At 39.3% G+C, this 12,854-nt stretch overlaps 1 protein-coding gene across 6 annotated transcripts in view; it reads left to right on the top strand.

Moving 5' to 3' along the window:
* Nucleotides 1-10,084, top strand: part of LOC119902216 (SPRY domain-containing SOCS box protein 4-like) — an 82,652-nt gene extending 72,568 nt beyond the window's left edge. For all 6 annotated transcript variants that reach the window (XM_038718244.1, XM_038718248.1, XM_038718243.1 and 3 more), the window contains exon 3: nucleotides 7,533-10,084. In XM_038718244.1, the coding sequence (XP_038574172.1) occupies nucleotides 7,533-7,660 (128 nt within the window). In that variant the 3' untranslated portion in view covers nucleotides 7,661-10,084. The remainder of the gene's footprint in view (nucleotides 1-7,532) is intronic.
* Nucleotides 10,085-12,854: the final 2,770 nt, after the last annotated feature.

Raw genomic sequence — 12,854 nt, 5'->3', positions numbered from 1 at the left:
GTGTGTGTGTGTGTGTGTTTGATTTCCTGTATTCGCGACCTTGCATGTGGGCATGCTCTTTGCGTCTCTACCTGTCGACATGCTTGCAAGACAGGTTTGTGGATTTGCTTTGTGTAAACATTTGTTCTTTTATGTGTTTCAAGTTAACAGGAAACAGTGTAGCCTGTCGATGGTATGTATGGCATTAGATTGGGAGAGAAAAGGCTCAGCACTGCGGTAAAATACACCAGAGGTCATATTATTGAGCTGTTGGTAATTTTAACCTTCAACTGATTACTCTGTGTATATGTACACATGCTTATGAGTGAGCACTGGGGTTGTACATTAGTCCAGATTTTACCACTGTTGTCATGTGAAAGCCTTGTAATTACAGTTTTGTTCATTTTCATATTATATTGACTTTAATTAAAGGATTAAAGGATTACATGCTCCTCTAAATTCTTCAACCTCTGGGGCTTAGAAGCACTTCCAAAACCAACCGGATGATGATAAAAACTGCATTGTCATCAAGCTAAACACACACCTGTATTCTGTCTCTTGTTGACATTTCAAAGATAATACAGCTTTCACCCCACAGCGATGATTTCTAATGTGCCAGAGAAGATCAAACAGTGTGACCTTGGAGAGTATAAAGAGGGGAAAAGATGAAAAGGAGAGTTTGGAAGAAGGGCAGGGAGAGAAAAGTGGTGAAAAGTAGAGAAGAAAGCAGGCAGAGGGATTTCTTCTTTGCTTGAGAAGTGGTGTTGCAGACGAAAGAGGAAAGAGGTGTATTGTTACAAATGAGATGGAGCTGTAGCAAAAGGAGGGAGGAAGACTTTAGAGAGAAAAAGAGGAGATCAGGTTTCCCCAAGCTATCTGTTCTGTATGTAAAGTGTTTGTTCTTTGGTTAATGCACCAAAGTTAATTATCACTATATATGCCTTCAGTGAATAACTTCTATTCACTGATTTATTTGGTCAAAACTGTAGAAAAGAAAATGAAGACATTTAACTTTTATTTCTTTTTCTGCCGTGAAAATGGTGCATACATCAGTGTTTTCCTGGAGACGAGAATTTCTGGTTGCAATATCTGATGCGATATCTGTGTGGACAGCCATTAACAATAGTTTGTTATATCACTTCAATTTCATCAGCCGCATACTATAGGACAACTTTTCTCCATGCTCTGTATGTTAGTTTCTTTGTGTCTGGATCTAAATCACAGAGTGCTTTACAGTCCGTCTTTTGTCATCACCACAACTGGACCATGAAGGAGAGCCAGCTAACGCTAGCTAGACTACCTCAATTCTAACATACAGGATAAACAGCAATGAGATGACTCAGCAGGTGTTGAAACATCATGACTGAAAAGTAGCATCTGGTGGGAATCATTGCTAAAATTATCAAATTGGGCTAACTGTAGTCAGAAAAAAGCTATAACTTTTCCCCCCTTTTTGCATGGAGGCTAGATAGCCTAGCTTGCCATGCTTCTATTTTGAGTGAAATACAAACGTCCCAAATATTGAATGGTATAAAGAAACAGGTATCTACAATTGTTAATAGTACAAAACTATGTGAGCTTGTTGAAAAGGGAGGGGAAGGTCTCGTGTTAATGGCTGACGTGCTCAAGTCAGTAGCACACCCTGGAAGTTGACAGCATCTGCTAGCAACGCTGGCTCTCAAATGTCCAGAAACAACTTTATCCTCTTTTTAAAAATGGATAATAGCTGCAGTGTCAGTCATCACAGTTTAAATTTCCTTACACAAAAAGAAAGCAGAATTCAGATTTCGGTTTGACAAATTTCCTCTCTTCAACTCTTTACTTTTTCTTTTTATTGCACTCATCATCTATCAGGCTTTATTTAGCTCCAGGCTCCTCCCCTCCCAGGGTCAATTTTTACATCCTTCATAAAAGTGATGCTGCTGTTGCCATATTCACCCTTTCTCCCATTATCATTGTCTACAGACAATAAATCCTGCTCTGCACTGCTGTGCACTGCATCTCATTACAGGCGTTGTGTCACATTGTGCACCCCCATTATTTCTTGTTCCCGTCGCAGCAGACCCAGGGTCACAATTCATATCCATATAAAATGTCTCATCAGGGAAGAAGTTCCTCACTAGCCGGAATCACGGCGCACATGGTATCAGTCTGATATTGTCCACTAGTCCTCATCAGTAAAACCTTCTCACAAAATTCATACAGGTCTGCCACCTTTATATAAATAAATCAACCACAGCAGATTGTGGAGACAACTCATTGCTTTGATTCCCAGAGCTGGCAACAAGGGCTAAGAAGCAAAGAAGTAAGTACTTAACCTGATTCTTATTTATAATCTTTTTAAATGTTTTTTTTTCTACAGTAATGGGCCTGTTCTCCCACAGGATTCATCTTGCAATTTAGCTTACAAGTTTTAATTCAGCTCTGGAGAGATCAATAAAGGGCAACACTCTTAAAGCGGATTATCAGATCTGACAAAACTGTTGTTTTACTAATAAAATAATCACAGCTTCAGTCTTAACCTCTGCATCTCAGAGGTGAAATTTAACCCCAGTGATGATATTTAGTCCTGCAGCGTTTTGATTTGCAGTTCTTCTTAATGCACTGAATGTGTAACGATGCAGGGGTAAATGACCTGCTGCTCATTAGCTTCTTTCACGACTTGAGGAGATGCTGATAGGATAAAACATGATAGGAAATGTGCCATTAAGAATAAATCTTATCATTAATGTACTGCGTATAGCAATAGAAGTTATTAAGCCCAGCTTATTACTTGTGTAATGCAATACAAGGCCATTATAAACATCTGGAGGGCAGTGGATGATTAACGTGGAGGCAGTTCTAACTAAAGAGCAACTACTGGATCAACTAGAGCTAGAAAAATATTATGAACAAACACCTGGGTAATACTTATTCTAGAGCCCACACATTTGATGCATTACACGATTGTATATACCTATATAGCACCCCTTCATTGTTTTGATTTTACGGCCCAGTCTCACTGCTCTAATCAGTGTTGTTTCTGCCACAGCACAGGCAGCTGTTTTTGGTGACAAGGCTTTAAAAATCCACTGTATACAACCTGCCCAGAAAAACACAGCTGAAAGACACAGTTGGTGACTAGCTGGTGAACACAGTGGAGCAGTTAGAGGCTACAGAGCCAGAAGTTTTTCTTCAGAAATTGGTAGAGACCAAAACTGAGTTAAAAGTTGAGGGAATATTCGACTTGCATTGATCTGGTGACCATAAACAGGATGCTAAATGATTGCAACTGTTTGCTAACAAATCCACAAGGTAAATGTGATAAATCAGTGTTTACAGCTTTTTTCCCCTGTCCCCAAGTGTCCCCTACCAAAAAAAAAATCAGTTAATGCAGCTGTTGTTTTAAGACATCTTAATGCATGATTATGATAAAGGTTTATAGGAAGCTATTTTAATATGTTATGTAATCGTTAGAAACATTATGAAAGTCTTAATAATGCATGTGCATGTATAGATATCAGCTCCATAGAAAGCATTCCTGGTTTTATCTGGCAGACAAAGCAGTGCTGTTTTGGATCCTTTCACACTGAGGTAGAAACGACTCCTCCTGGAGATTTGAGGGTGTTCAATACACAACAGATGCTAATTAAGTCTCTCTTTTGGCTTTAGAGACTATAAAGTACAACTAGTGAATTTTTTCTTTGTCAGTCTACTTTTCAGTGTTTCCTCCAGAGGGGAAGAAAGAGAGAAAGAAACACACAGAGTGTTGACAGTGGCTCCTTCCCTCTCAGCAACCACATTGTGTCTGCTGAAATTGTCTCCACATAACTGAGCACTAAAGAACCTCTGAGCGTGCACAAATTAATGCGATTTGGTACAAAATTGCTCCCCTTGATTTGTACGTGCACACGTTGCGCACACACAAGCACATGCACACAGAGCTTACTCACTAAGATTTAAAAAGCCACAATAACCTCAAATTGTCATTTTCAGATCCAGTCTTCTGTGCTTCCAGTTGACCCTTCCACTCAAATAGCTGCTTTTCTCTGCAAGTCAGCAGAACAAATTAGCATTTTTCTGCAGAGTAGCTAATGAGCCAGTGTGTATGAAAATGAGGCTTGTTGGGTTTGTGTGCCTGCATAAACGTGTTTGTGTGTTGTCGCACAGCATAGATAATCGCATGGAACAGTAATATATTGTCTTGTTTTTGGTCTTTCAGCAACCACTTGTTTTGGCTGATTTTTTTCTTGACTTTTGGTTTAGTTTTTAATCTACATGCATTTTGCTTAATATTCTATTCTCCTAACAAAAACAGGACATCAGCCAATCAAAAGCAGGTGTCAGTAAATACTTTCTGTATCTCTGGTCATTGGCCAGTGTGGCAGTAAAGCCAGCTTAGCATCACTGTTTATTTCTGTTGGCTCTATATTTAGAGCTGTTACTGAGAGCCTGCTCTGTTCACCAGCGTTCACACTGTGAGCTGCACTTCATTAGTCATTTTGATTTTTGTGTATGTTGATATACAGTAGAGCTGAAATGATTAGCCATTAATTGATCAGTCAATCTCTGGAAAACAACAATTCTGACAATAATACAATATGAATTAATTGTGGTGCAGTGCTACAGGAAAACACACGTGGTTTTCCCAATGTTTCACTGCTACGTAAAAGGGAAATACCACAAAACCAGTTTCAACCCATTTACAAAGTGACATTTTGAATTTAAAAGTAAACCGACCCTCCAGTGGGGTCCCACCTCACAAAACTAAAACAAATTTTAATGGAATCTGGATGTTATACCTGTTGTTTGTTTATTTATTTATTATCTTCACATTCAAATCATTATATCATAACTGGAAAAATCTGCACCACTGCATGTATGGTGTGTTGTCAGGTGCCTGACATTTGCTCTCGCTTTTTCAGAATTTATTTATTTTTTCTCCTCAGTTTAATGCGATACTTTTGAATTTGAAGAAATCACTTTGGCCTCTCACCTTCAGGAATTGTAACGGACACTTTCACTGTTTTCTAAAATTGAATAGACTCAGCGAATAATGAATTTATCAAAAGCTAATCAACTGATGAATTTACATTGAAAGTTATCGTTTGTTGCAGGCATAATATACGTGCAGATGTCCTTTGAGCACACACAATGGCTTTTGTGAATGGCTTGTCTGCAGCTCACTGTATCTGATGATGATGCCACTCAGCCACCGCACAACAGCATTCATCTACTGTATATCCTATTAATGTGATGAGAGCAGCTCTCACAATGGCAGCGTAATTGAGAGTCAAGCCGAGGTCGAACTATAAAATCAACACTGCAGACTTGTCATCGTGACTGTGCACTGTGATTCCGTGAGTGTGGTCGAGCATTAATGTGTCACATTGCAAGGGCACACATGTTGAGCTGAGGTGGATGTAGGAGTTTGTGTGTGTACGTGTGTTTGTGTGTAGAGGCTGCGTTGTCCTTTTATCCTATTGGTTTAACCTTGAACACACACACACACACACACACACACACACACACACACACACACACACACACACACACACAGCGGTGCAGTTACAGACGCAGGTGGTAGAGGACGTCCAGGATTGCAGCGGGTGATGGTGGTGTCTAGTTCTTCCTAAACAAGAACAGCAGGGAGAGACAGACTAATAGACTAGCTGTGCTCTGATGTCACTCAGGATCCTCGCAAAGCACTTAACACCTCCAAAATAAGATACGCACTACTAATTACTAACCTCCACATACAGGTGTTCTTTTTCTGCAACCTCACATAAAGTGAATCTAAATTTTCTTACATTTTTTCCCCTCTTCTAGAACCTTCATCTCTGCTCCTGTTCGACTTTGAATCTGTCTTTTTCATCCCTCCTGTTTTCCATCTGAATTACGTCCTTTGTTGTTGTTCTGCCCCACTTCCCTGCATTTTCTTCCAGTTGGTGTACTGATGATTGGGTGCCTTTGTGTTGGTGGGGGTCACTAGGTTCTAAGGCTTTTGCATATAGAGTGCAGTTCAGAAGGCCATGTGTGCATGGAGCCTGTGCCTGACTGTGTTAGTGTTTCCCCAGGTGGAAGGGTTCAAGGAGGGGTGGCTGAGTTGTTGGATCATGGAAATCATTTTGGTAACGTGTCCCTCTTCTCCCTCCCACTCTGCTGTGTGGCGTAATTAGGCCAATCAGACGTAGTCATTACTATTAATTGAAACTGATGACATTATAAAATCCATGTGCAGGAAGCTATGAGGCCAAGTTGTTAACACTCAATGAAGGGAGAAGGACATAGAGTAGATAATTGGCATTAAACGAGTGAGTTTATGTTTGCAGTTTGTGGATATTTATTCTTTGTTTACTGGGTTTGATGGTAGAAAACTGGATGTTAGACTTTTGTTCCAGCATATGAACAAATCATACCAGATACGCCAGAACAACATCATGGACATTTTACCACTAGATTTCAGCCATATCTTCTTCTTCTCTACTTGTGATAAGCAAGGCTTAGTATCTGACTTTGTTGCCAAGTGAAACATAAACGATAACAGGAATAATCTGAGGAGCGGTACACAGCAACTGAGCCAGTGAAATCAGTAATGGTCAACATTAGTCACATTTATCGGTGATTCACACCATTACGCATCCTTGCTGGGGAAAAAAACAGTTTTAGCGCATGAGCATTTCCTGTTTTGAAGTGGAGAAAAGAGCCCGGCTGATATTGGACAAATTGATATTGATATTTCAGTAAAAAAAAAAACTTCTTAAAACAACATATTGATCCCTTACATTTGGTCACTAAAGAATTGTGCCTTAAGATTTGGCCTACGTGGGACATTTTAGAGTTTGAAAAATAAACTTGAATGATGTTTCTTTCCCCTCAAATGACTTGAAATGACCTTGAGTACAAAAACTTGCTTAACAAGACGGAAAGCGTTTCTGGAATTAATGTTAATTTTGTTAATTTACCTGGAAAAAGCAACAATTGCAACAAATAAGAGGAGCCTACCTAAATGCTTTTGTTTTTATATTAGTCTTTTGTGAGTTCTCTAAATACATTGTATAGGTCTATCACATTCATATGACTGTGGACTATTAGACAACAACATGATTCAGAGAGGTTTCTTCTAAAGCGCCACCCTTCCGCTTCCTCTCCTCTGTGGCACGTGTGTCCTGCAGCTCAGACCGCAGCCCTCCTGTATCTGTTACCTCCTTAACCCTGATGTGAAGATGAAGGTCAAAGAAAAGGTTGACCAGGAGTTCACAGTATAGTGACAAATATAAGACAAATATACTCTGTATGTGTGTGTGTGTGAGTGTGAGAGAGGAGGTTTAAATATTTAAAGGTGTTCATCATCACCCTTCTACCCCTCTACTTCTTTCATGTATTCATGCATGACAAATATTAGGATATATAGGCCGAGGTGCAAGCATAAACATAGACAAACCCACACTCAACGTGCAACGCATCAGAAGTCACACTTTTAAGGAATGCAGACATTTTCTGTAGCATTTTCCGCACAGGCTTACATTATCCCCTCCTAACTTAATCTGTCTCTCTCTGTCCCTCTCCTCCAGCCGAGCCTCTTCCTCTGATGGACCTGTGTCGGCGTGCGGCCCGCCTGGCGCTGGGTCGGGAGCGGCTTCAAGAGATAGAGACCCTCCCTCTGCCCCAGTCCCTGAAAAATTACCTCCAATACCAGTGACTGACACCAGCAGAGCCAACTGGGAGTACAGGGGTGCAGACCAGACCACTGGAGAGTCTAAAGATAGATAGATGGATAAAAGAAATTGAAGAATTCAAAAAGGTGGATGATGGATGGAAGAATGTCCACAGTGAGAGGGTCATAGCTCTACAAAAGATGCATTCATAAAAGGATGGGGAGAAAGATGGTGGATGAACTGACGAAGGAGGTCCAGGCTTTCAAACAAAGAATAGGACAGCACCAGCTTCTTTTGGATTTCCAGCTGCTTTTTCATTTGTTTTTGACTTGAAATAAATTATTAATGATGGTATCCCATCAGTGTTTCACTCATCCAGAAAGAAAACCCATCCTGTGATGGCACATTGTGGTTAAGAGGTGACAGACACAGTGATAAGACGACCACCGCCACCTAGTGATGAGAATGCAAACTGCGCAGAGAAAGCACACTAATCCCTATCCCTGGAGGCCTTTCTGACGCACAGTCAGTTACCATATCATTGCTGTTATATGGACAGTATGTATTCATGGTCTCCACTAGCGCAGGCTACAGAGCCTAGATGTCCAAGAGTATTTTAGCACTAACTGTGTTTTATATCTGACTGACTCGGGGCCCGACCAAAAGCTCACATTGCGTACATAGTAAATTAAAACATGGCTGCAGAGTGCAAAGTTTTGTAATAGAAATAAGCATGCCAAACTTATCTCCTGGATTCATGCAGACATTAGATGAGAATTAAACCCTTTCAGACGTGGAATAAAAAAGTGTTTATCAGTTTTTGTAAAAAAATAATAATAAAAAAAAAGAGAGGTTGTTTTGGCTGTATTTACAATGCTTGTACAGTATTTAGCAGCTGGAGCGGTTTTGTTATTTTAAAATGTATTTTGTTGTTTTAAGTTAATTAATGACCAGTCAGCGTGAGATAAGCGCTTCACCATTTCCCAATGATCATTTATTAGTTTATTTTATTACATTTATTTTATTGTGCTGCATATTTTATACTATGATGTCCAAGTACAGAATGACATGACTTTTACTTTACTATTACTTTACTTTATATAAAGCATTTTTATATACAAAGGCTATGCATCATTTTACCCATGCAGTTAGCCTGAATGAAACTTTAAAAAATAAGGATGGCCTGAATCGTTAACGTACCACACTGCAAGAGGAAATAAAAATCCTTTTTATAGCATGATCTGTCATGAGAACAATCTTCTCAACAACGTTTTAATGTCTTCTAGACTGATTTTATTTTAATTGTGCATAAGAAATGGTAAATACGTGGTCCTGGCCTCAAAATACTAGAGAACAAAACATGCATTTAATCTTTTAATGTGCATGCTTTGTGCTGCTGCAGCCTTTATGTTAATGTCATGATATTCAGTTAAGCTGCGTGGGAGGTGTTATGGAAACGTTACTGGGTCCGACTTAGTAGGATTGCAGTCGCTGCATTGTCTGAAAGGGGCTTTAATAAATAAACAAACAGGACAAAACTGCTTACGGTTTGAAGCAGTGTTAAGTTGCTCTGAGAACCATTACTCATAGGACGCTAAATTATGTATTATGATGTCAGTCGGGACCAAAGTATTTCATACAAAGCCATGGAGTGTGTGAGTGTGAATGTGAGCTGTAGGTCGCGGCCCATCACAGTGAAACTAGTGCTAACGTGCTGTTGGCAGTAAGAAGACCCTCATCTGCTGTTGTAGCAACCTGCTGTAGCTCACTGGTACCAGACAGCATCTGTCTGCTCTCCGCACAACTGTCTTAATGACCACAAACAAACAAACAAACAGGACCAGAGCGGATCTAGTCTCACTGGATCTACTATAAAGGCTGGAGGGGGATGTAGGAACATTACTGCTACTGCAGCGCTAGGGCAGTTTGGCTTAGAACAGGATCCAGATGACCAATGCACAACTACACAAACAAATACACGCACACACTGTAGACCAATCATGTTTTCTTTCCTAAAAAAGGCTTGAGTCACTTTTTTTTTTTTTACTTCTGAGTTTGTATCCTACATTATTATTATTATTAATATTATTGTGAGTATGGAGTCTGAATCTGATGATAGTAGGATGACAACGATGATGATGGTAGGATGATGATGATTATTTATCACAAGCTAGTTCTATGTTTCTTTTTTTAACTGATGGTTACATTCAGGTAAATGTAATACAGAGATGCTGGTGATGAAGGGAGAGAGAAATCAAAAGTTTTTTCTTCAATGCTGCTTTTATTATTATTATATTATTATTATTATTATTATTATTTGTGATGGTGGTGTTCTTACCTCCTGTTTTTATCACTTAGGATGGGGAGAAAAGGACTATTCAGAAAAGTAGTAGAATGTATGGACAGACGGTGCAGTTGAGACGTCAACACATATGAAATGTGAATAAAAGCCAAGTGAATTTGAAACATGTCTGCAAAACATTCCTCGTGTTTCTTTGCCTTCACCATTCCTTGCTTGAGAACTAGGCCCAAGACTCATTTTGTGTCCAAAAACAACCCGGCTGATGATTTTTTAATAATGCTTACTAAAATATACATGTCAAAGTCATCTAAAATACATCTACAATACATCTGACACTTAAAAAAAAACAGTCAGAACTGCAGTAAGATGCAAAACACCCTGATGATTGAACTGGGGTTGACACATTTTCAACATTTTAATTGTGTCTGAGGGAGCGTTTAATCTGCAGAGGGGAGGGCCTGGCGAGGAAAATTGGGCTGTAAAGTATTTTGGCTGTAAGTTCTCCCAATTGTCAAGTGTGCAGTTTCCACTTCAGAAAGTAAACAGCTAATGCACTACTCATCAGCTCCTGCAGCTGTAAATACAGCTCACACTCCAATACTCAGTCAGGGGGATATCGATGTGCTCAAAGTCTAAAAGTCAAAACTGCAGGGCACCACAGAGGGAAGAAGCAGACATTAGTGAGGCTTGATGTGGTTACAGGCTTCATATTTCTACTGCACAAAGTGGGATCAGACTCATCTGGTCCAGCTCACCGTATCTAAAAACACAGGGGACTGATGTTTGAGAAATCAATACCAGACAGACAGTGTAATGATACTGCCCTGTAACTCACGATCCTGTCTGGGATGGATCCAACACTCGCAGTCTTAACCAGGACCAGAGATTCTCCTTACCAAACCCAAGCACACACCCACACCCACCCCCCACCCCCCCCCACACACACACACACACACACACACACCTACCTCATGTCTAAAAGCAGAAGTTTTATCTGGTTTTCCTGTCAAACACTGACATGAATACTGTATGTGATGAAGGCCTCAGGAGCTCAGCTTTGATAAGGCTAAACAGCAGAGGACTGTGATTTAAATGAGTTTTGGACCTGAGGACATGGCAATAAGCCAACACAGGCTAATTAACACTTCAGTCCAAAGGTGCAGTCAGAACAGATTTCGCCAGGTAAAATGTACTTGGGTACAAATCTGGTCCTCCAACAAAAATATTTGGCCCCCCAATGAAAAACTCAAGTTTTACCATTTTATAATTTGCATTGACACTTTTGCGTATATAGGCTATTGTATTTAAATATATTACAGGTAACATATTACATATATATTGCAAATACAAGCCTTGTGTAAATCCCAAAAAACACAATCTTGTAACATCTAATTATATTAAATGATTTACATCTAAAATACAAATAGGTGCTGATAAAAATAAATTTCAAAGGCAAAAACAACAACAGTACTTTCATTCAATCATAAATGAAACACTTCACAGTTTAGTGAGTGTTGATAAAAAAAATGTATATTAACAAAAGCTGCTGTATCTCTGTTAGCCCTCACTAACAAATAGATCAAATAAAATAACAAATAAAACAACCAGTTTTATAAATCTATTATTAAAATAACTAAAAAACTCAATAAACAGCCAACAAGAAAACCACGGAAAACATATAGAGCTGTGTCTCCACCGTGCCTGTAAAACCATATTGGCCCACCATTGAACAACACTGAAAAAACAGTCCCACTGTAGAACCTAATTACTGACCCGTGTTATACAGCTTCTCATCAAACACTTTACTGTCATTACTTCCTGACAGCATCCAAGCAGTGCCCATCTTTCTCTGATGCTTGTATTATTTCATCATGCAGTTATAAAGCAAGAATATGAATGATCAATATTTCCTGAATGGGAGTTAAACGATTTCCTATCTAAAACACACTCAATCATCAAAAATCATCAAATTTCATCACAATGGCTGTAAGGCACCTTACTGAAGAGAAAAAGAGAGAGTTACCGAGCAAGAGACCAGACAGGAGTAACTATTGGACTGGCTTTTACTAATTGCCGTGAGCTGAAAGAGCTGAAAGGATGCAGGACAGATGTCGAGTTGGCCTTCTTGCTGTTGGACTAGTAAGTAATAACTTATTTGCTGGCTTGCTATGTCTTTTACAACAAACTGCACCTTTCTTGACCCCAAAAATAATCTTTTAAATTGATAAACATCATATGTGTTATTCAGGGCACAATTCAAACTTATAAACATATTTTTTATGTAATGGGTTGTCAGAGGTCATGGTCACTGTGACCTCACAAAATATGTTTTTTTGAAGAATTGATGACAGGATTTCACAGTTGGTCGGGTTGAATTAGTGACACTTTTGACTGAAAGGTCAAAGGTCACTGTGGCCTTAAAAATGACCAAGACAAACAGGTATTTGGCCATAACTGAAGAATTGATACAGCAATTATGACAACATTTTACACAGATGTTTAATGGGATACAACAATGAAGTGATGACCTTTTTACCCAAAAGGTCAAAGGTCAATTTCACTGTGTTCTGGAAAATCACTTTTTTTGGCCATTATGCAACACCATATCTCACAGACAGAAGGGGAGATTGTGACCATATTTCACAGTTGGTCGGGCACCAAAAAGTTGACACTTTTGACTAAAAGGTCAAAAGTCATTGTGATCTCAAAACAGGTTTTTAACCATAATTTAAGGATTCAGTCCAGATTTCACACACATGTTGACCGGTGACTACACAATAAGTAAACAATAACCAGCACAGCACGTTTTTTCCTCCATCTCTTCCATTCTGCCTCATTCTGAATTCTGGGCGTAACTCGCACTCACGTGACTACAAACAACGTTTTGGAGCATGCCTAGTTAATCGTGATCTATGAGTGAGTGAATGTCATCTCAT

The sequence above is a fragment of the Micropterus salmoides genome, unplaced genomic scaffold (assembly GCF_014851395.1).
Source record: "Micropterus salmoides isolate LMB-PRFRI ecotype aquatic unplaced genomic scaffold, ASM1485139v1 Ms_hic_scaffold_14, whole genome shotgun sequence".
In the NCBI taxonomy this organism is placed as follows: domain Eukaryota; kingdom Metazoa; phylum Chordata; class Actinopteri; order Centrarchiformes; family Centrarchidae; genus Micropterus; species Micropterus salmoides.
Note: the sequence above shows the minus strand (reverse complement) of the source record. Positions and strands in the feature narration are given on the sequence as shown.